Source organism: Chiloscyllium plagiosum, chromosome 4 (assembly GCF_004010195.1).
Source record: "Chiloscyllium plagiosum isolate BGI_BamShark_2017 chromosome 4, ASM401019v2, whole genome shotgun sequence".
Classification (NCBI taxonomy): Eukaryota; Metazoa; Chordata; class Chondrichthyes; order Orectolobiformes; family Hemiscylliidae; genus Chiloscyllium; species Chiloscyllium plagiosum.
This window is the reverse complement of record NC_057713.1, coordinates 39,837,893-39,864,704: the sequence shown is the minus strand read 5'-3', so window position 1 is coordinate 39,864,704 and position 26,812 is coordinate 39,837,893. Positions and strand designations below refer to the sequence as shown.

The window sequence follows — 26,812 nt, the reverse complement described above, 5'->3', positions numbered from 1 at the left end:
TTTCTTTCTTGAAAACACTACTCGCTTTCTGTAGTAGAGAATTCCACAGGCTCACAATTATCTCGGTGAATAATTTTTTTTTTAAATTATTTTTTAGATCAGAATAGATTCCCTACAGTGTGGAAACAGGCCGTCGGCCCAACAAGTTCACACCAACCCACCAAGCCCCATTCCCCTACATTTACCCCCGACTAATGCACCTAACCCTATGGGCAATTTAGCATGGCCAATTCACCTAACCTGCACATCTTTGTGATGAAACCCATGCAGACACGGGGAGAATGTGCAAACTCCACACAGACAGTTGCCTGAGGTGGGAATTGAACCCGGGTCCCTGGCGCTGTGAGGCAGCAGTGCTAACCACTGAGCCACCGAGTATGCTCAGTGGTTAGCACTGCTGCCTCACAGCACCAGGGACCCAGGGCAGCTGGGTCACCCAGCTGGGTCACCTGGGTCACCAGGGACCCACCTCGGGCAGCTGTCTGTGTGGAGTTTGCCATTCTCCTCGTGTCTGTATGGTTTCATCACAAACTTGTGCAGGTTAGGTGAATTGGCCATGCTAAATTGCCCATAGGGTTAGGTGCAGGGGTAAATGTAAGGGAATAGGTCTGGGTGGGTTGCAGTTCAGAGGGTCCACACTGTAGGGAATCCAAGAAATTTCTCATCTTAGATGGCCTACCCTGTACCTGTGATCCCTGGTTCTGTACTCCCCAGTCATCAGGAACATCTTTCCTGCATTTACTAAGTTTAGTCTTGTTAGAATTTTATAGGTCTGTGTGAGATTCCTCCTCATTCTTCTTCTAAACTTCAATGAATATAATTCTAGCTAATTCAGTCTATTCTCATATTCAATCCTGCCATCTCAGGAGTCAGTCTGCTAAACCTTCACTGCATGGCCAATTCACCGGACCCGCACATCTTTGGACTGTGGGAGGAAACCCACGCAGACACGGGGAGAATGTGCAAACTCCACACAGACAGTTGCCTGAGGTGGGAATTGAACCCGGGTCCCTGGCGCTGTGAGGCACCTCTATAGCAAAACATCCTTCCTCAGATAAAGAGACCAAAACTGCACACAGTACAATAGGTATGGTATCACCAAGGCCTTGTACAATTGCAGCAAGACATCCCTGCTCCTGTTCTTGAATTCTCTTGCTAGGAAGATCAACATGCTATTTGCCTTCTTCACCACCTGCTGCACCTGCATACTTACTTTTAGCTACTGGTGTACAAGGACACGCAGGTCTCATTCTGCTTTCATATATATTACCATTCAGGTAATAATCTGCCTTCTTGTTTTTGCTATTGAAGTGGATAATTTCACATTTATCCTCATTGTACTTTATCTACCATGCATTTGCCCATTCACCCAACCTTCAGTGAAGGCAAGCATTGGTGATCATTGTTTAGTCACCTCAGGGACACAATCTGGAATGAAAGAGCATTACCCTCAGTGTTGAAGGGCTACCTGAGAAACAGAAGAAATATTGGCCAAGACACTAGGGAGAATTCCCTTGCTCTTCTTTGATTTTATGCTATGGGATCTTTTAAATCCACCTAAAACAGCAGGCATGACCTTGATTTAATGCTTTAATCGAAAGGCAGCACTCCTAACCTCTGTACTGCACTGGAATATTAACTTTTTGTCAAGTCCTGGAGTGGGATTTGTACCCATTACCTGCTGTCTCAGACTGTAGGGTGAACCACAGCTGATACAGAAATGCAAATTGGAAAATTGCTCTTCTTTTATATTGTTTCCCACCATCTCTTATATTCTCCTGCCATCAGAGCCTCCCACCTCTTCCCCTGCTGGGTCCACAACAAATCTTGTTGGCTGGACCTCTCTCTTGTGTTGCTCCTCACAGTAGCTCTCTCTATGGTCACTTCCTAGTCATACTTTTCAAGGCCTCCCTCCGTTCCTTAACCTGAATGTTCACCTCCACAGTGGGAGAAAGAAAGAGGACACTCAACACTCACTGTGTGTCACTTATGAAGGAATCTGAACATGGTTATAGCTCAAGGTGGACTGTTTAATGTGCACTGATCCTCTGAAGGAGCAATTGACAGAGTGCCACCTGCACTATATTTACCCCATAGACCTGCAAAAGTTTCCTGTTCAAATAATAATACAACTCTGTTCTGTGACATCTTCTTCCTGTCTTAACCTCCAGAGCTACATTAATGTATCTGGTTAACCTCTCTACTTTTTCCAATGAGCTATTGTATTCATCCTTCTTTCTTACACACAGCGCCATCTTCTGATGTGATTCATTTTAGCAGCTGACTAACAAGTTGGGCAGCAGTCACAGACCATGATTATTTAAACCAAAGATCTATTTCCAAGAAAGATTGTATCCTTTCTCTCAATTTATCAAGATTTATTAATGATTAATTACATCTATACAACATTGAGGATCTAACAAATTAAACTGAAGTACTTTTATAACACATCCCATAGGACGAACAGCATCTTATTATAATGCAGTACTTGTCAGTTGATGAATAATTAATGATATTGTTAGTTATATAGGAAAATCTATTTCCTGTCAAATTCTAATTGGAAGTATAAATAAAGTATAATTAAAGAACAGTATAAACTAGTGTCTTATTAGATCAGGCAAGAAAAGTTCACAGAATTGATTTATTCACATAAAATCTATTTTCTTTTATTAAAAAAGCTGAATGGGAGTGGTGAGCTGTCTTCTTGAACTGATGCAGTCCCTCTGCTGCAAGTAGACCCACCATGTACCATTAGGAAAGGAATTCCAGGATTCAATCCATTGACAGTGAAGGAACGGCGATATATTCCAAGTGAGGATGGTGAGTGGCTTGGAGGGGAATTTGCAGCTGGTAGTTTTCCCATGTTTGATGTTGTACATCATAATAATGTATAGAGCAAATATCTATCTGTGAAATAAAATACTTAGGAATTGTGATGACAACTGGACTGACACCCACTGGGAATAGTACTGCAACTGATACCATTGCCATAAGTGAGACTGACTCAACTCTTTGCTGGGGCCCTGGTTAGGTCATTTGCATTAGTGACTTGGCAGAATGTGCTTGCATTGGGGCATTTCCTCTCAGGACATTAACACAATTATGGTCTCCCAGAAGCTCTCTCAAATCTCTGCATTTGAGTTGGAAACGATGGGAAGGACTCCAAACAGTAGGACACAATTAGAATTCAGTTGCTTAGAACAGTGATCATCACACTAGTTTAAGAGGTGATATTCTAAGGGGATACATGGTGCAAATGAACACTAGATATTACAGAGTTTTAGTTTTCATTCTAGTGATAGTTAACTAAATTTTCAATGTGGATAGTGATTGGTTTTGGCAAGGTTTGGAAATAGTGTTGATGAGGTGAAATGAATGAGCCATTTGAACAATTGACTACACAAACATGTTTATTGTGAAAAGGATTTTGTGCTGGAAAGTGAGAGTAAATATGCAGGATTGTACATATAACAATCAGGTGTGATAATAAATACAACTGCAGTATTGGATGGGTTTAGGAGTCTTTTGTAGCCAGCAGTGTAATTTACCCTTTTCAAAATACATAACATATTCTCCATTGCAGTGTAATTCTGTTTAACTGAAGGAAAGAACTGGCATTACACAGACTATTATGGCACAGGATGTGGATGTTGCTGGCAAGGCCAGCATTTATTGCCCATTTCTAATTGCCCCTGAATTGAATGGTTTGCAAGGCCATTTTAGAGTTAACCATGTTGCTGAGAGTCTGGAGTCACATGTCAGCCAGACAAGGGAACAATGGCAGATTTCCTTCTCTGGAGGACCTTTGTGAATTAGAAGCATTTACAATAGTCAATGATTGTTTTATGATCACAGTTACTGAGGTCAGCTGTATCAAATTAGGTCCAGATTTATTAACTGAATTTAAATTCCACCAGTTGTGAGTTTTTAGTATATGTTCTTTTAGCACTACCTTGTATCTCTAAATTGTTAGGCCCAGTGACATTACTACAATACCATCACCTCTAGGATTGGGAGCACAGAGAATGGTGATCATACAATTTTAGATATTTGTTTTCTTTTAAATAGTATATCACTGAAGTTTTGTCCTTATGAACGTGATCCCACACAAGGGTGTAATTTTAAAGATCCGACATATGAACATTTCATATATTTATGAATGGCTACTTTATACTGTCCTGCATTATATTCCAACTTGCATACAAATCGACTTGTGAATGAACTCAAGAACAGAGCCCAGAGATTGCTTGAATCATAGAATCCCTAGTGTGGAAACAGACCATTTGGCCCAACAAGTCCACATCAACCCTCCAAAGAGTAACCCACTCAGACCCATTCCCCTACCCTATTACTCCACATTTACCTCTACCTAATGCACCTAATCTACAGATCCCTGAACACTGTGGGCAATTTAGCATGGCCAATTCACTCTAACCTGCACATCTATGGACTGTGGGAGGAAACCGGAGCACCTGGGGCAAACCCACACAGACACGGGGAGAACATGCAAACTCCACACAGTCACCTGAGGCTGGAATCAAACCTGGGACTCTAGCGATGTGAGGCAGCAGTGTTAACCACTGGGCCACTGCCAGCCATTAAGCTAGCCGCTTGTATCTAGGTATTTCTCAACAACCTAGAGACTCTATGACACACCTCTGGAGCAGGTGGGACTTGAACCTGGACGTCTTAGCTCAGAGACAGGCATATTACCACCGTACCACAACAGCTCCTTTTTAAATCAAATTTCATCACCTGCCATGGTGGGATTCAATCTCATGTTCGCTGAAAATTAACCTGGGACTCTGGATTACCAGTACAGGACATTACCACAACACCATCATCTCCAGGTTCGGGAGCACAGAGGATGGTTGTCTTACATATTTGTTTTCTTTTAAAGAGTACATTACTGAAGTTTTGTAAAGTATGTATTTTCACATACATTATACACACCTGACATTTTTAATTTCTATTAACCATTGAACTCTTAAGTAATTATATACATGTAGCGACCATGTGATACAAGTGGAACTCTGGATACCTGATGTGAACACCAACTTCTGTTATTGATTTACTTACCTTGCTTTAAACTATCAGCACAATCACTTTCTAAGAGGCTGCAGGAAGTGGTGTCTGCAAACAGTAATTTATACACATTATGTCTTTTAGATTAAGTGACTTTGCGCTGTACTAACTTCAAGATGTAGGATTTGGGTTTGTGTTAATGGGAATGTTTCTGGCAAGGTGCACAAATCTGCCAATCTCAGTTGAGATATTTCTATTGAAGTCCATGGGAAAGTCCAGGAAAGGTGACTTCATTTGAATGTCAATGTTGAGCACCCTCAGAGATTTGACAGATTAGGAGAATCCTGAAGAAGGGCTTATGCCCGAAACGTCGATTCTCCTGTTCCCTGGATGCTGCCTGACCTGCTGCGCTTTTCCAGCAACACATTTCCAGATTAGGAGAATGACAATCTCAGTGGATTCTGGCCTCATTGGGGATGAGGTTGCTGAGGATTCATTGGAAATGTCCTTCCTAAATCAGAGTCAAGAAATCTTCAGTAACATCCAGAATTTTCAGCAGTGTCAGATTTGGATCCCGAGTGCAGTTTGGTTAGAATACAGAGTCAAAGTCAACTTTCCAACCTGATTCTCTTCTGCAGTTCATTTTAAAAAAAATTTCATGGATGTGTCACTGGCTAACAATATATTGCCCATTGGGCAGTTAACCACATGATATTTATTTTGAGTCACATGTGGGGCACAGCAGTTCAGGATGGCAGATTTCCTGGCCTAAACAACATTAGTGAACCAGATGAGTTTTCCAAAAATCAACACTAGTTACATGCTTGCTGTAATACTCAGTGTATAGGTTGTCCCCATTTTTCTGAAGGGGTGTTTCAAGGCTTTGAAGGTCAATTTATATATTTGTCATTTATCTCAAGAGGGTTGGAATATAAAAGCACCGTTGTGCTACTGAGACTTTATAAAGCTCTAGTTAGGCCCCATTTGCAGTACTGTGTCCAGTTTTGGTCCCCACACCTCAGGAAGGACATATTGGCACTGGAGCGTGTCCAGTGGAGATTCACACGGATGATCCCTGGAATGGTAGGTCTGACATACGAGGAGCGGCTGAGGATTCTGGGATTGTATTCATTGGAGTTTAAAAGATTAAGGGGAGATCTAATAGAAACTTACAAGATAATCCATGGCTTGGAAAGGGTGGACGCTAGGAAATTGTTTCCATTAGGCGAGGAGACTAGGACACAGCCTTAGATTTAGAGGGGGTAAATTCAGAACAGAAATGCGGAGACATTTCTTCAGCCAGAAAGTAGTAGGCCTGTGGAATTCATTGCTGCAGAGTGCAGTGGAGGCCGGGACGCTAAATGTCTTCAAGGCAGAGATTGATAAATTCTTGATGTCACAAGGAATTAAGCGCTACAGGGAGAATGCGGGTAAGTGGAGTTGAAATGCCCATCAGCCATGATTGAATGGCGGAGTGGACTCGATGGGCTGAATGGCTTTACTTTCACTCCTATGTCTTATGGTCTTACATGACATCTACAGCAATTTGAAATGCAGGTCAGCATTTTACACTGGATTTGCTTTTCCTATTTGTAAATCTGCTACTGGTTCAAAGTGGAAAGGTCAAGAACTAGTACCATGAAGTTCCAAGTCCCATTTTATTGCACCATTTGCGATAAGGATTATTATCTCTCTTAAAACCAGAAGCACTATGGATGCTGTAAATCAGAAACAAAACAGAAGTTGCTGGAAAAGTTCAGCAGGTCTGGCAGCGTCCGTGAAGGAAAATCAGAGTTAATGTTTCGGGTCTGAGGAAGGGTCACCGAATCCAAAATGTTAACTCTGATTTCTCTCCACAGATGCTGCCAGACCTGCTGAGTTTGCCCAGCAACTTCTGTTTTGTTATTATCTCTCTTCATCCTTTTATCTAATTTTGCATATATAAAGAAGTGCATAACAACTGGATCCTGAGCAGCATAAAGAAGAAATGGAAGAGTCTGGTTATTGCAAAGCATATCCAGGAACATTCTGAATGGAAATAGGGAGGTGGTACAGTGACGGTATTGAGGAACTTTGCAGAAACAAAGTGGCAGTGAGAGCAGCTACTGGTGGTTGAGGAGAGCAGGAAACTCTAAATAAGTTAGTTTCAGAGGAATAAAAGGGATGTGAAACCTCTGGACCTTCTTAGGAAGAGAAGGACAAGACCCCAGAGGGATTTGTGGTGAAGATTTTAAAGTCAATTTTCTCAGATCTATGATGTTTGGAAAGTTATAATTTTGATAGGTGCAAACCGGGCTGTGGTACTTAGGATGGGAAGTAGTTTTTGAAGGGTTGAAATAGATTGCTTGTAACAAGAATACTAGAAAAATGGTGATCAGGGTATAGTTGAACATTACAGCAGCAAAGACAGTGGCAGAGGTAGGAAATTCAGAGGTGAAAGAAGGAATCCTTCACAATGGATAAAATACAGGAGCGGGGCAAGCTGGACTGTTGCATGAGACTATATCATTGAGGACACAATTGAGTCGGAGACATCCCTGTACTGAAGTCAGCTAAAAGGTTGAGGAGGATGAGAAGATATACTGAAATCCATTTCCTGTAATCTATGGGAATGCAACATTACAGATACTAAGTTCCATGAGTAGTTAGATGGCAATGTTTCAAATCTGTTCTGACACGCAGGGAACTTGTCACAAGTATTTTTTTTCAGACTACTCAGGTCAGTTCAAGAGTCACTGAAAAGCAGTTCCAGGACACTGTTCAGTTTTGGCAAAAACAGGGATAGACTCCATGTTTGGAGTGCTGATTCTTAGATGTTCTGTAGGGAAGACATCAAGTTGTTCATGATTAGGGCTCAGAACTTTGGGAATGTAGTAAAGTCTCTGATGGTGTTAGTGAAAGCTTTTAGAGGCTTAGAAGAAGTCTGCAACATTAACACTTTGGTGCAACTGGGAGAATGCCCATAAGCTGTACTTGTTTCATAAAATTGAGGAACATCAGAGCTCAGGCAAACCCAAGGACATAAGTAGTTTGATGAAAACTAGCATTGTGCCAGCAAATAACTACTGGAGTATAGTTTCAGAGTCAAGAGGGATAGGAATCTGGCATAGGATGAAGATGAATTAAAGAAGGAGCCATTGCTGAGACAGTGCAGTGAAGATTTGTAATCCCTGGTGAAGTTTAATTAGATCTGATCATGTCATTTACATAGGGTTGTTACATTCATAGTACCTGCCTTGACTGTGTTTGTTATTCTGAGAGGCATGGATTGGGTATACAGAAAGGAACTTTTCCCTTTGGTACAGGAATCAATAATTAGAGGGCAAAGATTTCAGGTAAGGAGCCAGCAGTTTAGAAGGGATGTGAGGAAAAACGTTTTTAGTCAGAGTGGTGGGAATCTAGAACTCACTGCCTTGAAGAGTGATAGAGGAGGAAACCCTGAACATTTCAGAAGTATTTAGATGTGCACTTGTGACATCAAGACAGTGGACCACATACTGGAAAATGGGATTTGAATAGTTGGGGCCTGGTTTTTGACCAGCATAGACTCGATGGGCCAAAGGGCCTTTTTCTGTGCTGCAGATCACTAATGGCTCTATAACCATGCATGCTCTGTGGTTCAATCAGTCTATAACAGTATTCTACATTTTTTTTGTGGGTGTTAGCAATAATTTGGATATGTATTGTTGAAGTGCATTGAGGAATGTGGTTTTATTCTCCTAGTAAGTTTCTGGAAATCACGTCTGTCTACATGACCATGAAGCCAAATTTTCATGCTATATTAATACTCCATTGCCTGAGCAGCACCTTTGGAAAAGTTTGGCAAAACAAGTGTAAAATTGTAAAACAAATGTACAAACTTCTTGAGGTATGCAAGAGAATGAATGAAGAAAAACAACTGTATAGCTAGATTAAATATGCTGTACAGTCAAGCTTAAGAATTACTTTTCTTCAGCCAAACAGATCTCATTTTCAGTAGCATTTTGTAGACAACTGAAGACTTTTGTTACAATACGTACCTTCAAAATAAGTTTTGGGTTTTATATTTTCCTATACGTTCATCAAAACATTAGATTTGATTTGCCAAAATGATCTCCCAGAAGTCAAGGTATGTTGAATGTGGCAAAATAAAATTAAGATTCGGTGTAGTTTGCTCTAGAAATCATTCATACCTTGGCAACAAATGGAAAAGACAGCAAAATGAGAGAATGGATCAAAAATATCTGGTGGATTCTGAAGATCAAATGCAATTTCATCTGGGCCACTGAAGTCAAAGTACATAATGTATTAGTATTTCAGCAAGCTTAAAACTTTCACAATGTATAGCTCTTTAAAACAAGTTAGAATTTCAAACTCCTAACAGTGAAGCTGAAACAATGACTTATAAATGTTCAAGTCAAGCCACAACAATTACATGCCAATATTCCAAAACTTTATTTACATTTTTGACCAAATACTTGTCACAGCAGCAAAACTCTTCTAAAAAGCGTAACGATCATTGTGTAATTGGCCTTGGTTTATCCAGTGTATAGCTTTTTCATTTTAGAAATTCCAGTATAGATAATTTAATAAATTCAGGAGATTTCTTCCTGCTTTAAAGGTATTGTGACCTCCAAGATTGCTTTAAAAGTTGTTTCTGTTCCATCTTAGGGACATTTGCCATGTCCAAGGCTTGAGTTTGAATGTTATGCATACATATTTAGATTTGTGCTACAAATTCCATGCTGCTGGACTCTGAGCATTTTTCCAGCTGTAATGAATGCTATTCACTTTGAGAAATGCAGCCAAGTGCATTCTTCAATTCATTAGAAAGTGATCTTCACATCATTTAAAACTTGTCATGAAAAAAAAGCATTGCAGTAAACACACGGGATTAACACAAGGACCTCTTCCAGTGCAACTATTTTTTAAACCCAAGTAATTATGCTCTCGTCATCTACGCAACAACATTTTCCATTTTGTAGCAAGTTATCTAATAACTCCTTGTGCATAGTCAAAATCATTTGATTAGATAACACTGAAAATAACTCCTAGTGTCTAAAACTCTAGTGCCAGTGGGAAAGCCAAGTTGATCTAAATCTTAAATATACTTTTCATGTGGATTTTTGTATCAAACTTGGGTCAGTTTGGTCTTGCCTGCACAATATGCTTTTGCAAGGTAATCTGCAAGGTAAAGTCTATTGTCAGTTATTTTTCCACAATATTAAGAAAAACTGAATTCTATTTAGTGTTAGTGACATACATTTATTAAACCACATTATTGAATTAGAACAACATTAAAGAATGTTTTAACCAAGAAGTATAGAAAAATAAATTAAATTGCTGCAGCTCGCCTTGTATTTAAAAAATAAATCTACAATATTATATCAGGTAATACAGTGGACCAACCATCTAATGGTGACTGGAAGAGACAAGTGTGCTTTGAAAGTTTTTAATGTTTTCCACACACCCATCGAAGTTCCTGTTCTTCCCTGAGGTCTGTCAGGTCCTGGATTGACCTCCAGCTGCACTGACAGGCATATGCTCGTGTACCTTTCCTACTCAATGTCTTCGCTTTCAACTTGTTTAAGTCGGGCATGTTGTTTCTGTTGGTGAAAGCAAAAAAAATGTAGGTGTATACCATTTTAAATGTGGCCTAACATTACATTTATTATTTGTAATTAAAACTAGTGGAACAATCTATACTGAATTTATTTACATATTTCCTCCTCTAAATCTAACATAATTCTTTATCCCCCTCTCTCATCGGCTTAAATTCATCTATATCATCACTCCAAGTATTCCCAGAAATACAGAGTTCCACATTTACACCAGTTTGTGTGTAATGGTTTTCTCGATGACTATCATACTTTGAGAACCTCCAATTATGCTTATCCCCACAAGCAGAAATATTCTTTCTGTATTAGCTCCACGAAAACCCTTCAAAGATCTCCACTAGGTCACTCCTCATCCTTTTGTTTTGACAAGAGAGGCCCAGCCTGTGAATTCAACATCTTTATATAATGTTTACAATATTGCAACTGGAAAGCACACAATACTTTAACCCAAGTTCCATTCAGGTTTAGGATAGTCTTCCCTACTCATTCCTTCAGAAGTAAAGCCTAAAATTCAATTTGCCCCTTTTGACAAGGGGTTTGTTAATCTGTGACAATGTTTCATAACTTATGTATCTGTGTTCTGGACTATAGTCATACAGTATGGAAACAGACCCTTTGGTGTAACTAGTCCATGCTAACCATGTTCCCAAACTAAACTAGTCCCATTTCCCAGTGTTACCCTATTTAGACTTGCACCTACCAAATAATAAGTGATTTTCTATTCCTGCCAAAATATACTCCCTCTCCTTTGACTATATTGAATGTTATTTGCTCATTCTTCAAGTTAATTAAATGTTTTCCAACAATATGATGCACTCTTCCTCAGGACTGATTATCTCGCCCTGAAATTTGGTGCTATATGCAAATCGATAAGTTGCTTAAATGTCTAAATTAGTTTGCAAAATTTAACTCACCAATGTTAATTATGAACAGCAACGGTTCCAGTACTGAGCCTTGTGGGACCCACTTGGCACCTTCTGGCACCAGTCTTTACTCCCATCCTCTGCTTTCTATCTTGAAGCCAGCTAGCAATCCATTCTGTCACCTGTTCCTTAATTCCATATTGTCTAACCTAATTCATTAGCATCTAATTGAAAGTCTTTTAAAATTGCATTGACAGTATTACCTGTGTCTGCTCTATTATCCATTTTCTGTCCCAATTATATCTTTTTAAAAAATCAATAAGGTTGATGGAAGAAAATCTTCATTTTTGAAATCCATGTTCACTATTCCCTATTATACTCTTATTTGTAGAGGTTCTTTGATTATCTCTTTTAGTAGAAATTCTACTTTTTTTTTCCCCATAACTTACCTTAAGCTGGCTAACCTACAAATTACTTGTCTATGTTCTGTTCCTTTTCTTAAATATACGATTGCATTAGCTTTCCGATAGTCCTCTGATAAACCTTTTACCAACAAGAATTAATAACTGCGGCCTAGGCAAATACTGAAGCAAAGTAATTATTTAAGATTTCTGCCATCTCTAGCATTGTGGTGGCTATTCCCTAATACCATATTCCTAACATATTCTAGTCTTCCTTATTGATATGTCGATAGAATCTTTTATCACTTTGTTTCAATATTATAACTTCACAGTTACTCTTTGCCTTGCTAACTGTGTTTGTGACTTACCTCTTAATATTTGCTGTCATCATAAGTCTTCTCCTGTCGACATACTTAATGCCTACCTTTTTCCTAATGCTCAATCTTTCCCTTATGATGTTATTCATCCATTGTGTCCCATTTATGTTCATTTGTTCTTTCTTTTATGAATACATTTTTCCTGCACTTTGCTGGACACTACTAAATGTTTATCATTGTTGGATGTGTTGTTGTTGTCCAATATTGTTGTCCAATCATGCTATTTTCTCAAGTTCTATTCTCATGCTTCTGAGGAGTTCATTCTTTTGATAGCAACTTCCTTTCTGCTTTCCTACAATCACTAACACTGATGATCAAACTTGGGTGAAACATCAAATCAGCCACTGCATTCACGTGAAAAGCCTGTCGGTTAGACTTTTCTGGTACATTTTGCACAATTATTCTATGAAAGGGAAACCATGTTTGACAAATCTGAACATAACATTGGAAGGAGTATTGTATTTGAATTATCAGAAGGCATTTAATTACACAAGTACAAAAAATGGCTGTTACACAAGATCTCAACTGATTGGGGATAATCTATTAGAATTGACTAAGGATTGGTTAACAGACACATAACAAGAGAATCGGGATGGACATGTCTTTTTTTGAGATGGCAGGATGTGACTACTATGCTGCAAGGAGCAGTGCTTGGACATCAGCTAGTTGCAATCTATATCATAGGAACATAGGAACTAAGGGTATTCAGAACCTTGAGCCTGTTCACCATTCAATGAGATCATGGCTGATATGTAGCCTCGCTCCATAAACCCACCTTTTGCCTATATCTCTTAATATATTTGCTTAACAAAAGGTTTTCTATTTCAGATTTAAAATTAACAACTGATCCAGAGTCCAGTGACCATTGTAGAAGAGAATTCCAAACATCTACTACCCTTTGTGTATACCAGTGCTTCCTAACATCTCTCCTGAACAGTTTGGCCTTACTTCTCGAACCATGGCCCCTAGTAAGTTCCAGAATCCCCAACCACTGGAAATAGTTTATCTTTAGCTACCCCATCATTTCCTGACTTCAATTAGATCACCCTTTAACCTTAAATCTAAAGAAAGCAAGACTAATTTGTATAATCTCTCTCACAACTTAATCACTGAAGTCCCGATATCATTCTTGTAAACATAAGGGAATAGAATATTAGTAAATGTTACAATATATGAGCAAAAGCTCAGAGTTAGGTTTTGAGAATTGTTTTAAAGGAACTGCAGAAGCAGAAAGGTTTCTTTCATGCGGGACTTTGAATTTATGACCTTGGAAGCTGAAGGGACAGCAGTGTGAAACTCTAACTACTGGATATTTCTTCTTGAACGTTCTGCAGTTTTTGACATGATCAAGACCATGTCACATAGTGTAAAAATTTCAAAATGTATGACTGATATGAAATGTGAAAGCATTGTGAATAGTAAGAAGGAGGTGCAGAGAAGTGTAATGTGATTCATTTTGGTAAGAAGAACTTGGACAGACAATACAAAACAAAGGCAGCAATTCTAAAGAGGATACAGGAACAGAGGAACCTGGATCATTGCGTGTACAAAAGTGAAAGGGCAGGTTCAAAAAGTAGTTAACAAAGTATACAGCATGCTATGTTTTAGTAATGAGGACATTGAGTACAAAATCAAGGAGATTATGTTACACCTGTACAGAAAACTAGTTGGGTCTCAGCTGGAATAACATCTCCAGTTCTGGAGCCATATTTTCGAAAAGATGTGAAGGCTTTAGAGAGCATGCAGGCAAGGTTCATGAAAATGATTTCAGGGATGATGAACTTGACAGGAGATTCATTAGAGGCATTCAAAATCATAAGGGGTCCAGTCAGAGACAAAAACTGCACCATTGTGGAAAGATCAAGGAGGCAAAGATTTCAGGTAATTGACTAAGCAAAGGAATGGAGACAGGTTCAATCATGGCATTCAAAAAGGAATTGGATTATGATGTTAAAAAAAGCAGGGTTAAGGGGAGAAGGCTGGGGAATGACATTAGATAAACTGCTCCTTAAAAAAAAATCAGTACAGATATAACAGGCTGAGTGGCCTTGCTTCCGTGCTGTAACTATTCTGTGATTATGTTTGAATGCATCATTTTCCAACTCTTCTACCTCCTCAACTCTACATGTAACTAACTCAGGCTCCTCCTCATTGTCACACATAATACACAGCTCCTTGTTCCCCTGTGTTGACATGCTCTCCTGACAATGTTGGATGATTTCCTTCTTCCCACTGCCTCACAAATTGTTAAATAGTTTATTTCATAGTAAGCTTAGAAAATCATGGTGTAAACAGCACTGCATGAAGCTGTTTACAACCTACAAATTTAGGTTGAAACTTTATTGCTGGAACAGCACAGCAGGTCAGGCAGCATCCAGGGAACAGGAGATTCGACGTTTCGGGCACAGGCCCTTCTTCAGGAATATTCCTGAAGAAGGGCTGTGCCCGAAACGTCGAATCTCCTGTTTCCTGGATGCTGCCTGACCTGCTGTGCTGTTCCAGCAATAAAGTTTCAACTTTGATCTCCAGCATCTGCAGACCTCACTTTCTCCTCGAACCTACAAATTTAGCCCTGCCAGCAACTTAATACAGCATTTAATTTTTATTTGCTGAGGTACTGGCCATACTTTTCCAATCTTCTTTAAATACAAGGAGATAGCAGAGGAATTGCAAATGCAAAATGTTTGTTCCAAAAAAAATGCAAGTCTAAAATCAGGAACTGTGGGCCAGTAACTTCAACCATAGTTAAAGGTGGGAAAGGGTTGATGAGAGTAATGTAGTGTAAATATGCTTTCAAAAGATGTTTGACAATATGCTTTCAACAAAAAGCAAAGTGCTGAAATGTTTAAAAACTGAAATAAAAACATAACCTGAAATGTTAAACCTTTTCTCACGGAAAGATGCTGCCTGATCTGCTGAGTATTTCCTACATTTTCTATTTTTATGTCACACAATCAACTTGCCAGCAATATTGAAGCCTATGAAACAAAATAGGAAGTAGCAGCATGGGTTTAAAATTAGCCAAATGACAGAAAACAGTGAGTAGTGGTGAACAGTTGTTTATAAGATTGAACTAAAGCATATGACAAATTTCCCCAGGAGTCGATAATGCTTGTTCAAAAATAATGACTTAGACTCAAGTGTGAAGGATGCAATTTAGAAAAATTGCAAATGACACAGTTTAGACACATTGTGAATTGTGAGGAGCGAAGTGATCAGCTTCAAGAGGGCATAACCAAGCTGGTGGAGTGAGTAGACAGGTGGCAGATAAAATTTAAAGAGAAGAGTAAGACATTTGAGTAGGAACAATGAAGGGAAACAATAAACAATGAAATGCACAATAAAGGATATGTTAGAGATTGGTTGTATTTGTGCAAAAATTGCTGAAGGTGGCAGGGTAGGTCAAGAAAATGGTTAAAAAGATATATAGTGTCCTACACTTTATAATTAGAAGCACAGAGCACAAAACAATATATAATGAGGAACATTTAGAGAATACAGATTCTGGTTTTGCCTCACTGAAGCATTGTGTCCAATTCTGGGCATTACACTTTAAGAGGGATTAGACAGCATTGGGGAAACTACAAAAAAAAAGGTTTATGGTAATAGTTTCAGGGATGGGATAAATTGGATTAATTGGTGTTATTCTCCTTACAATAAAGAAGGTTGAGAGCAGATCTGATTGACAGAACTGATCAAAAGCATATGGGATCTAGACAGAGTAGACAGCAGGAAACTGTTCTTATTGACAAAAAGGCCAAGCATGAGATGACACTGATTTAAACTGTATGGCAGACTAACCAGTGGGTACATGAGAAAAAATGTTTATAGCTCAACACAGGGTTAAGATCTGAAATGCACTGCCTGACTATGCGGCAGAGGCATATATATTTTTAACAAAGGAAATGGATAAACATCTGAGGAGAGAAAGTTGAACGGCTACAGGGATAGGGAGAGGTAATAAAAGTTGTCCTTGTAAAGGGCTGATATTGACCCAATAACTTCCTCCAGTACTGTAATTAACTCTATGAATCTATTTTTATTTTATTTATTTTGCATTTACAAAATCTGTCCAAAGTAGAGACAAGTCACAGTAATATGCCTGAGATTGCCAATATTTGTTTGTTCTTGACACGTTGATAAACTTTGTTATAAAAGCAAAAAGAATTGAAACACCAGTTTTGAACAGTACAAAATGTTTATCAGCTTATTTTACTAATTTAGAATTCTGAAATTGAAAGCAAGGAACCCTAAATATTGAGCATGAAATTCTAAGTCATAATTTTAAAAATAATTTGCATGATAAATATGAGCTGGTAACATTACAGCGAGGGAACCAGTATCAGAAGTTTGTCTGAACAGGACAAGCAACTTAATTTCCTTTAAGCTGCTGCATTAAAGAATGAAGCACAATGATCTAACCTGGACATGAGGAAATGCATAGATGACAATCTAATATAATGCAACTAGATGTGGAGTTAGGAAAAAGTTTTGGTTCATTTTATATTTTAAAATTTGCACAATGAAATATATACAAACAAATTATACCAATTCTCTTGCAGTCCCTTAATTAAATAGATTGATTAACTGGGGATTGAACCAGAAAAGTATATGTAACATTGAAAGGGTGAATTCAATGTCAAATCAAGTACAACGAGAAATGCAGAGGGAAAGAAAGAATGTTAAGATGGAAAGAAAAGGGAGAGAGTTTTACACTCTCCAACACTGAAAACCTGCAGGAATGAAACTTCATACTTGTAGACAGTGAATTTGCAGCCCGAAGGGAGTTGACTAGCAGAAGTTAAAAACTTACTGCAATGTTAACTGGGCACTTGGACTGGAATGTACTGCACTTAACATTCTGCGGCAATTTAGTCTGTATAAACCATGCAACTTCAGCAATTCATTTAAACCATAAGCTGGATAGAAAATTACTGCTTTCACAAAGCTAATGATGGCAAATTAGATGGTAACTATTGGATTTCAGTTCAGTGAAAACCTGTCACTTGCCTATAGCATTTTTAATATGTAAGAATCCCACCACTAATTTTGCAGCAACATTCGGGACTATATGAATGTTAACTGAAAACCCAATATTACACATGAGTTTGTTTGGAACATTTTAAATTTTCCAGTTTCATACTGGAACTGTCAGATATATATCTGTACATAGTCACGCATACCTGAAAAAAAAGTAGTCACATGACTTGTTCCATTCATAATCATCAAGTGCAATTACTCTAAAGTCACAGGTAGTACAGCGGAGTTGGTCACACGTTCTGTTTATTAAAAAACAAATATTTTGACATCACAAAGTATATTGTTCACAAACTAAATTATATAACCACATTAAAACAGTGGAATTGGCAAAGCAAGCTATCATTCTGACAACATGTATATTGACATTATTAAAACTTACTTTTCACAAAACAAAATCAATACAATTATTTCTTAGACTCTATGGGGCTCAACTATTGTCTTATAATTGTGAAGGACTGCCTTCAATGTTGACTTGCTCATCAATTTTCACTGTTTCCTTAAGGGGATATAGCTAAGTTTCAACTCTTCTCAGTATCGTTCAGATTTAGGTCCAATAATGAGAAACCAGCAGCACTAAGTTTCATTCTTCAAATGGGGAAGATGAGAACAACCATATTCTCCATGATAAGCCAGGGGCTAACATGAGTAAGGACATTAAACATCCCTCCATCACTAACACTAACCAGGTCACACATAGAGCTCTGGGGAAAAAGGGAAATCAGAAGGTCCCATTGAAAATGATAGTGAAGAATGTTCTAAATGTGTGATCTGAGTAGTATTAGAAGGGGATGGTGGGAAGCTGATCTTTAGCACCAGCTAAAGTATGATTGTGGCAGTTCAGGACTCCTGCAAACAACTTACTTCAACTTCAGTGAGGGAGTGTTGCATTGTTGAAGGTACTGTTCTATGGATGATATTTCCATATGCCAGTGATCGAAGATAAAGTGAAAATGTCTATGACTCTCAAAGTTAAAGCTATTATTTAAATACAAGTCTTTATTAATATAGGATGGCGAATCTTCTTATCACAACTGGAGAGTCAAATGGTAATGCACTAACTTCTGAATTTATGCCAGAGTGATCATTGTGATATTACAGGACAGAGCTATCTGTTTAAGAGGCAGCATAGCTGAAATGCATTTCAAATAGGCTTGCTCTAGACATGTATTTCTCACTTTGAATTTACTCATTCCTGGCAAAAATGAATATTTCAGCTTTATCAAATATATTAGGGCACTAAAAAGTAATATTAGGTTTTATATGAAGAAATTTTCTATAAGGTACTGTAGCAGCAAATTGTAGTAGAGGTAATAAACAATTGATATAGGAAGAATTTCAACTGAGATGAGGAATTCCTTCAACCAGACAGTAGTGAATCTTTGGAACTCACTGCCGCAAAAGGCTGGGGAGAACAAGTCATTGAGTGACTTTAATACAGAGATAGATAGATTCTTGATTAGTAAGGGGATCAAGGAATCAAGGGCAACAGGGAGAAGGCAGGAGAACGGAGTTAAGAAATATATCAAATAGCTGAATGGCAGAGAAGACTCGGTGGGCCATATGGCCTAATTCTGCTCTTATACCTCATGCAACTGTTTCAGTATCATGGTAAATAGGTAGATGTGATTGGGACTCGAGGAAATGCATAGGTGACAGTGTGGTCACTATCGGTGTTTCATTGGTTGTAGATGTAGATACTACAAAAACACAATATTTCAATATTTTAAAAATGATATACAAACAAGTACATACATCCATTTGCTTTTGCTCCCCAAAATTTTGTCTGACATGGACTTCAATTAGGGATGAATGAAACAAATCTGAAAATAAAAATACCTCCGAGAAGTATTTGTTCCCAATCCTAGAGGTGCAGAACTGCCGCCGAGATAAACTGGACAACACCTGAAAACAAAGTATTCAAGATAGTTCTCTTTGGATGATGTACGCAGCTCAATATATCTAAAATGATCCCTCTGTGGAGTTCACACTTCTAGTACATTGACAAACCACTTCAACCCTATCTTTACTGCTCATTAGCCACATCAAAAAAAACATACACAGACAGGATAGAGAAGGGATAATAGAAGGAATGTTTTTAAAAATCTGGCACACATTATCTGATATGAAGTGGTAAGCTTAGATAGCACAAGCCAATCAAGTAGCAGGTGAAAACCCCAGCAAGGCCAGAGATATGGAAGTCTTGCCAATCTTAAGGTAAGTCTTCCTTTAAATTGTTTATGTCATTCTGCAGACCAACAGGCTGACTGGCTGTTGGGAAGAAGCAATGTGGCAAAAGGCAACTACAGCAAAGGACCCATGGGATAGACTAGTTAGTGGAGTGGATTTTTCAGGCTGTCAAAGGAGGAGGCAGACAGTTGAGGAGCCCTCCCTCTAGACTAGGGTGGCAGAAATTGTGGGCCACAACTAGTAATGGTTGGACCAAAGGCTTCCTCATGAGGTCTGAATAGATCCCTCCTACTCTTCCTGGCCCTGGCTAATATGAGTTAATCTTTAGTATTTTAAGTATTTTCTAACAACATTGGTATAGATTTATGTTATGGCTCTGATTATGCTTTTGAATGTTAATTAAATCTCAACCTGCTCTTTATAGGAGACTTGCTGACAGTCATGAACATGACTGGATAAAATTAATGTAAGTAAAGCATCCAATAATGAGGAAATTAATAGAATTAGAGTGAAAATTCCATCTGAGGGTGTTAAAAGTAGTAGGGGAGCACATTGTAGATACTCTAACTATAATCTTTTAGAGTTCCCTGGATATAGCAGTTGTCCCGCTTAAACATGTAATTCGCCTGATGAAGGGCTTATGCCCAAAATGTTGATTCTCCTGCTCCTCGGATGCTGCCTGACCTGCTGTGCTTTTCCAGCACCACATTCTTGACTCTGATCTCCAGCATCTGCAGTCCTCACTTTCTACCCTTCTTAAAAAGGGAATGGGAAAGAGGAAAACAAGGGAATTACAGATCAGTTAGCCTAACATAAAATAAAGTACTGCAGATGCTGAAGATCTGAAACAAAAAAACAAAAATTGTTGGCAAAAGTCAGCAGGTCTGGCAGCATCTGTTGGGAGAAAGCAGACTTAATGTTTTGAGTCCAGTGACTCTTCATCAGAACCATCTATGGTAGCAGGGAAACTGTTATAAGTCTATAATCGAGGTTGGGGTAACAGAACACCTTGAAAATTTTCAGTTAATCAGGGGAGGTCATCATGGATTTGTGACAGGTAAATCATGCCTGACAAACCTCAATGAATTTTTTTAAGTAGTGGACAAGGGAATGACAATGAGTATTGATTTCCAGAAGGCTTTCATTTGATAAAGTCTCACATAAGAGACTGTTAACTGAGATAGAGGCCCAAGGATTGAGAGCAGATTAATTACATGGCTGGGAAATTGGTTGAATGGTTGGTGAAAGAAAATAATTGGCCGGATTTGACCAGTGGTGTCCCACAAGGATCTGTGCCAGGTCCTCAAATAATCACATTATTTATTAATGATTTAGATAATGGTGTAGAAAGTCATATATACAAGGTTGCAGACAGTATAGATGATGGCATTAAATTACAGAGGGATATTGATTGAGAAGGTGAATGGATAAAACTATGGCAAATGGAGTTCAATGTAAGCAAGTGTGAAGTTACCAATTTTGAACCAAAAAAGAAAAGATCAGGTTACTTTCCAGATGACATGAAATTAAATGCAATGGATGTCCAAAGATACTTAGTACAAGTGCATAGATTTTTAAAATGCCAGGAACAGGTGGAGAAAATAATTAAGGAAGTTAATGGAATGCTGGCCTTTATATCTGGAAGACTTGGATATAAAGATGCAGTTTGCTGCAGTTATACAAAACCCTGCTTAGACCCCACTTGGAACAAAGAGAGCAGATCTGGGCAGTCCACCTTAGGAATGACATATCAGCTTTACAGGAAGTACAACATAGGTTTACAAGAATGATGCTTAAAAATGTGTTGCTAGAAAAGCGAAGCAGGTCAGGCAGCATCAAAGGAACAGGAGAATCAACTTTTCAGGCATAAGCCCATCTACAGCAGTTGTCCCGCTTAAACATGTCATTCGCCTGATGAAGGGCTTATGCCCAAAATGTTGATTCTCCTGTTCCTTTGATGCTGCCTGACCTGCTGCGCTTTTCCAGCAACACATTTTTAAGCTCTGATCTCCAGCATCTGCAGTCCTCACTTTGTTTAAGTTATGAGGGATTATATAAATAAGGCTGCTTTCTCTAGAATTTACACATGCAAAGAATAATGGGCTCATTATTAAAATTGTCAATAACTGTTCAGTATTCTTAGAAACAGCTGATGATATGATTGATCTAAATTATAACCCATATGTTTTACGAAAAGGTTAACCATGATGATCAATGATTTTAGCATCAAATTTTCCATGAGTACCCTCCTGTAATGAAGACATTTGACGTTCAGATATAGCACATCTGCACAAAATATCTTGTTCTTAAGCAATTTCAATTCAAGAATCCTTGAGTTGGGAATAGGAATTAGAAATAGTCTGACATATAAAGGATGGGAAAGATTTTGCACAACTTTCTCAACACTTCCTCAGAGAAAGCACAAGTATAAAAAGGGAAGACTGGGACTGTCAGTCAGGAGGATAGGGTGAGCTAGGTGGAAATAGAAGCAGTCTCTCAGGCTTTGATCTGATTGAACAGGTATAAGTAGGAACAACATCTAGGTGATGTTATAGAGATCTGCATCATAGAAAAAGGTCCTTTGGTCCATTGGTCTGCGCCAGTCAAAAACACCCACTTAGTTATTCTAAACCTATTTTCCACCACTTAGCCTGTAGACTTGTATGCTTTGGCATCACAAGTGCATATCTAAATACTTCTTAAATGTCATGAGAGTTTCTGCCTCTACCATCCTTACAGGCGTTGTTCCAGATTCCCACCACCCTTTGGGTGAAAATTTTAATCCTCAACTATCTTCTAAACTTCCTATCTCTTACTTTAAATCTATGCCTCCTGTTACTGGTCCCTCCACCAAGACGAAAAATTTTTTCCTCTCTACCATATCTATGCCCCTCATAATTTTCTACATCTCAATCTTGTCTCCCATCAGTCTCCTCTGCTCTAAGCAAAATTACCCCAGTCTATTCAATCTCTCTTGAAATTTCAAACTCTCTAGCGATTCATTTCAGGTCTAACAATATTGGGAAGGAGAGAGGAGACATCCTGTTGAGGGGATGACATGGTAGTTCAGTGGTTAGCACTGCTGCCTCACAGCACCAGGGATCTGGCTTTGATTCCAGCCTTGGACAACTGTCTACGTGGTGTCTGCACAGGTTTCCTTCAGGTGGTCTGGTTTCTTCCAAAAGTCCAAAGACTTGGATTGCCCGTAGTGTCAGGGATGTGCAGGCTAGGTGGGTTAGCCATGGGAAATGCAGGGTTAGAGGTATATGGGTAGCGGGTTGGGTCTGGGTGGGATGCTGTTCAGAGGATTGGTGTGGATCCGATGGGCCAAATAGCCTGCCTCCACACTGTAGGGATTTTATGAATATCAGGAGTTAAAATTTTAAAAAAAGCTCTAAGACAGTAAAACGTAGAAAACAGGAGTAGGCTCTTGAAGCCTGCTCCGTCATTCAATATGATCATTTGATGATTATTGTGAGGTGATCATCAATGTCACATGCAAATTGTCTCAACAACAAAAATGAATGAATGAGTAATGCAAGGCGTGTTCCATATAGTGTGACACTGAGAATAAACTGGGGCTTTGAACAGTCTGCACTTAAACTCAGTTGAAACCATGGTTCTAGTGAAAATGACAACAGAATTGTAAGAATGACTTTATACGCATAACTGAGTGTGGATGGCTCAGCCAGAAGTAAATGTAAAACATACAATTTATAGATTGAAAAAATGATAAAGACAGAATTCAGGTTACAGAACATGATCAGGATACTCCAGCTGAACGAAAGTTGATATATAAAGTGAAATAGTTACAGCAGGAGTAACAAATGAGAAACATGTTAATGTTGGTTTGAAAAGCTGGGTCAGGAATCAACTTCAGATGAATTCTCTCTTTGCATTAGTTTTAAACAGAAATAGCACAATTGGCCATGAGGTGAGCTCAACACTGATATAGCGCAGCAGGTCAGGCAGATCCAAGGAGCAGGAGAATCGATGTTTCGGGCATGAGCCCTTCTTCGTGAAAAAGGGCTCATGCCCGAAATGTCGATTCTTCTGCTCCTTGGATGCTGCTTGACCTGCTGCACTTTTCCAGCAACACATTTTCAGCTCTGATCTCCTGCATCTGCAGTCCTCACTTTCTCCTCAACACTGAGATATGCAGGGGAGAAGAAAACAATAAATAGATTTGTAGTTTTGGTGATGGTTTATTGTGGTGAGCAGTAAATTCATCAGAATCCTTTAATTACACTCTTTAAAAAAATTCCTAAGGTATACATGACTGTACAATTACTTTTATGGAGGCAAACAGGTGGTAGCTTTGCCCATTGGGTGTTCACAATGTAAATTTGAATGTGTGATTGCTGTGACTTTTCTACCCATTAATTTTATGACTGGAGAAATTGTTGGTAAAATATTACCAAAATTCTAGTGTGCTCTATTTGCAGTTTATTTGCATAGAGTTGTTTTAAAGATGTAATTTTAGCAGATTAGTAAACAGATAAGTGAGGAAAAGGCAAAATATTAAAGAAAACAAAACAGGTTCAAAATAGATGGAGTGCTTTATAGTATCATTTTGTACAACTTAAAATCTTGATTAAAACTAAATATGCAAAATTTCATACTAATATGAATTCAGTTATAACCAAAGGTAGTGAGTAACTTTCAAAATTACATTTTAAAAAATCATCAACTTACTTTTTACCCCTGGTCTGAGAAAAGGCTCCGTTACCTGTACAATTTGTTATTGCTCCTGACTTCTGTAACAAATGAGCAGCATTTTAAATAACAAGAACAACTTTGAGAAAAACAGTATTGTTCATTTCAATTTTTAATGAAGCATCCTGATTATTTAAACGTATAGATTCAAATCTAGAACATATGTAAACTAGCATGACCTGAATGCATGAGGATGTTTTCAGAACAAGAATGTCTAAGCAGCTGAAGTTTTGGTATTGCAATGCATGTGGAGAATGAAAATTTAGATTGTGCATTTAATTATTATTCCTATAGTAATAGCACATTTAATATATTTTTCTTACAACTATGTGTTGCATGGAGCAAAACAAAAGTGCTCAACATTAAAAATGGGATAAATGTTCAGTTTACAGAAATATTTCTGCACTTTCATCTCACTTTAGTGCTGTCAAAGAGCAGGGATGAGTGTAGTGGCCATCATTAAGAAGGAAGTGCTACAGAGACTGCAAAGTCTAAAGGTGGATAAATCGTCCAGACCAGATGGACTACAAACTAGAGTTCCAAAGGAGATAAGTGAGGAGATTGTGAAGGCATTGGTAATCTTTCAGGAATTCCTGGAGTCAGGGAGGGTTCCAGAGGACTTGAAAATGGCTAATGTAAAACCTACATTTAAGAAGGAAGGGAGGCAGAAGATAGGAAACTACAGACCAGTTAGCCTGACCTCTTTTGTTGGTAAGGTTTTAGAGTCCATTATTAGAGTCAGTACAGCTTCATCAACAGACGTCAAAACCTGACAAATCTGTTAGAATTCTTTGAAGAGGTAACACGCAAATTAGACAAAGGAGAGCCAGTGGATGTGATCTTTTTGGATTTCCAGAGGCCTATGACATGGTGCTGCACATGAGGCTGCTAACTAAGAGCCCATGATGTTGGGGATAAGGTACTGATATGGATGGAGGATTAGCTGATTGGCATAAGGCAGAGAGTGAGGATAATGGGGTCATTTTCAAGATGGCAGCAAGCGACTAGTAGAGTTCTACAGCGGTCAGAATGGGGATCACAACTATTCATGTTATATCTTAATGATCTGGATGAAGGATCTGAGAGTATTGTTGCTTAGTTTGCACATGACACAAAAAAGGTGGAGGGGCAGGTAGTGTTGAGAGACACGCTGGGAGACTGGACAAAGAAGTGGCAGATGGAATACAATATAGTAAAGTGTGAGGTTGTGCACTTTGGTAAGGAGAATACAGACTAATTTCTAATCAGGGAAAGGTTTCAGAAACCTGAACAAAGGGACGTTAGGAGCCCTAGTTAAGGATTCTCTTAAGGTTAACATGCAGGTTCAATTGGCAGTTAGAAGGCTAATGCAAGGTTAGCATTAATTTCAAGAGGACTAGAATACAAAAGCTGAGATATACTGGTGAGGCTGTATAAGACACTGGTCAGATCACCTTTGGAATATTGAGAGCAGTTTTGGACCCCACATCTAAGGATGGACATTCTAATGTTGGAGATTTTCAGAAGAGATTTACAAGAATGATCTTGGGGATGAACAGCTCATATGAGGGACAGTTGAGGACTCTGAATCTGTACTTGATGGTGTTTGAAAAGATGAGTTGGGGGTGGTGGAGGCGGAAGGGCAGATTTCATTGAAACTTACAGAATACTGAGTGACCTGGATACAGTGGATGTAGAAAAGTTACTTCCACTAGTGGGAGAGACTTGGACCTCAGAGTGATGACCTTTTAGAACAGAGATGAGGAAAAATTTCTTCAGTCAGTGGGTGATGAATCTGTGGACCTTTTTGCTGCAGAACGCTGTGGAGGCCAAGTTCTTTAGTGTATTTAAGATAGAGATAGATAGTGATTAGTAAGGAGATCAAGAGTCACAGAGAGAAGCAGGAAAACTGGATTGAGAAACATATCATCCATGATTGAATCATGGTATAGACTCGATGGGCTGAATGGCCTAATTATGCTCCTATATCTTATGGTCTTAAGCTTATGGGGCCTACAAAATGCAGCCTGCCCATTTAGGAAAAGGCAATACTCATGCAATGAACAATAGTTAAATATTTGTTTATTGTACAAATATGAATTATCTTAGTTCACAGAACATAGAACATTACAGCGCAGTACAGGCCCTTCGGCCCTCGATGTTGCGCCGACCTGTCATACCAATCTGAAGCCCATCTAACCTACACTATTCCATGTACGTACATATGCTTGTCCAATGACGACTTAAATGTATTTAAAGTTGGCGAATCTACTACCATTGCAGGTGAAGCATTCCATACCCTTACTACTCTCTGAGTAAAGAAACTACCTCTGACATCTGTCCTATATCTATCACCCCTCAATTTAAAGCTATGCCCCCTCGTGCTCGCCGTCACCATACTCGGAAAAAGGCTCTCCCTGTCCACCCTATCTAACCCTCTGATTATCTTATATGTCTCTATTAAGTCACCTCTCAACCTTCTTCTTTCTAATGAAAACAGCGTCAAGTCCCTCAGCCTTTCCTCGTAAGACCTTCCCTCCATACCAGGCAGTATCCTAATAAATCTCCTCTGCACCCTTTCCAAAGTTTCCACATCCTCCTTATAATGCAGTGACCAGAACTGTACA

The 26,812-nt window shown here is 38.7% G+C and overlaps 1 protein-coding gene across 2 annotated transcripts in view; it reads right to left on the bottom strand.

Moving 5' to 3' along the window:
* Positions 1–9,443: 9,443 nt before the first annotated feature.
* Positions 9,444–26,812, bottom strand: part of cfap418 (cilia and flagella associated protein 418) — a 23,304-nt gene continuing 5,935 nt past the window's right edge. Inside the window, exons 3-6 of one of the 2 annotated variants that reach the window (XM_043688024.1) lie at positions 24,186–24,247; positions 19,140–19,205; positions 17,447–17,542; positions 9,444–10,610 (exon numbers count right to left, since the gene is read on the bottom strand). In XM_043688024.1, the coding sequence (XP_043543959.1) occupies positions 10,457–10,610; positions 17,447–17,542; positions 19,140–19,205; positions 24,186–24,247 (378 nt within the window). In that variant the 3' untranslated portion in view covers positions 9,444–10,456. The remainder of the gene's footprint in view (positions 10,611–17,446; positions 17,543–19,139; positions 19,206–24,185; positions 24,248–26,812) is intronic. The other variant, XM_043688025.1, reaches the window with a different exon arrangement.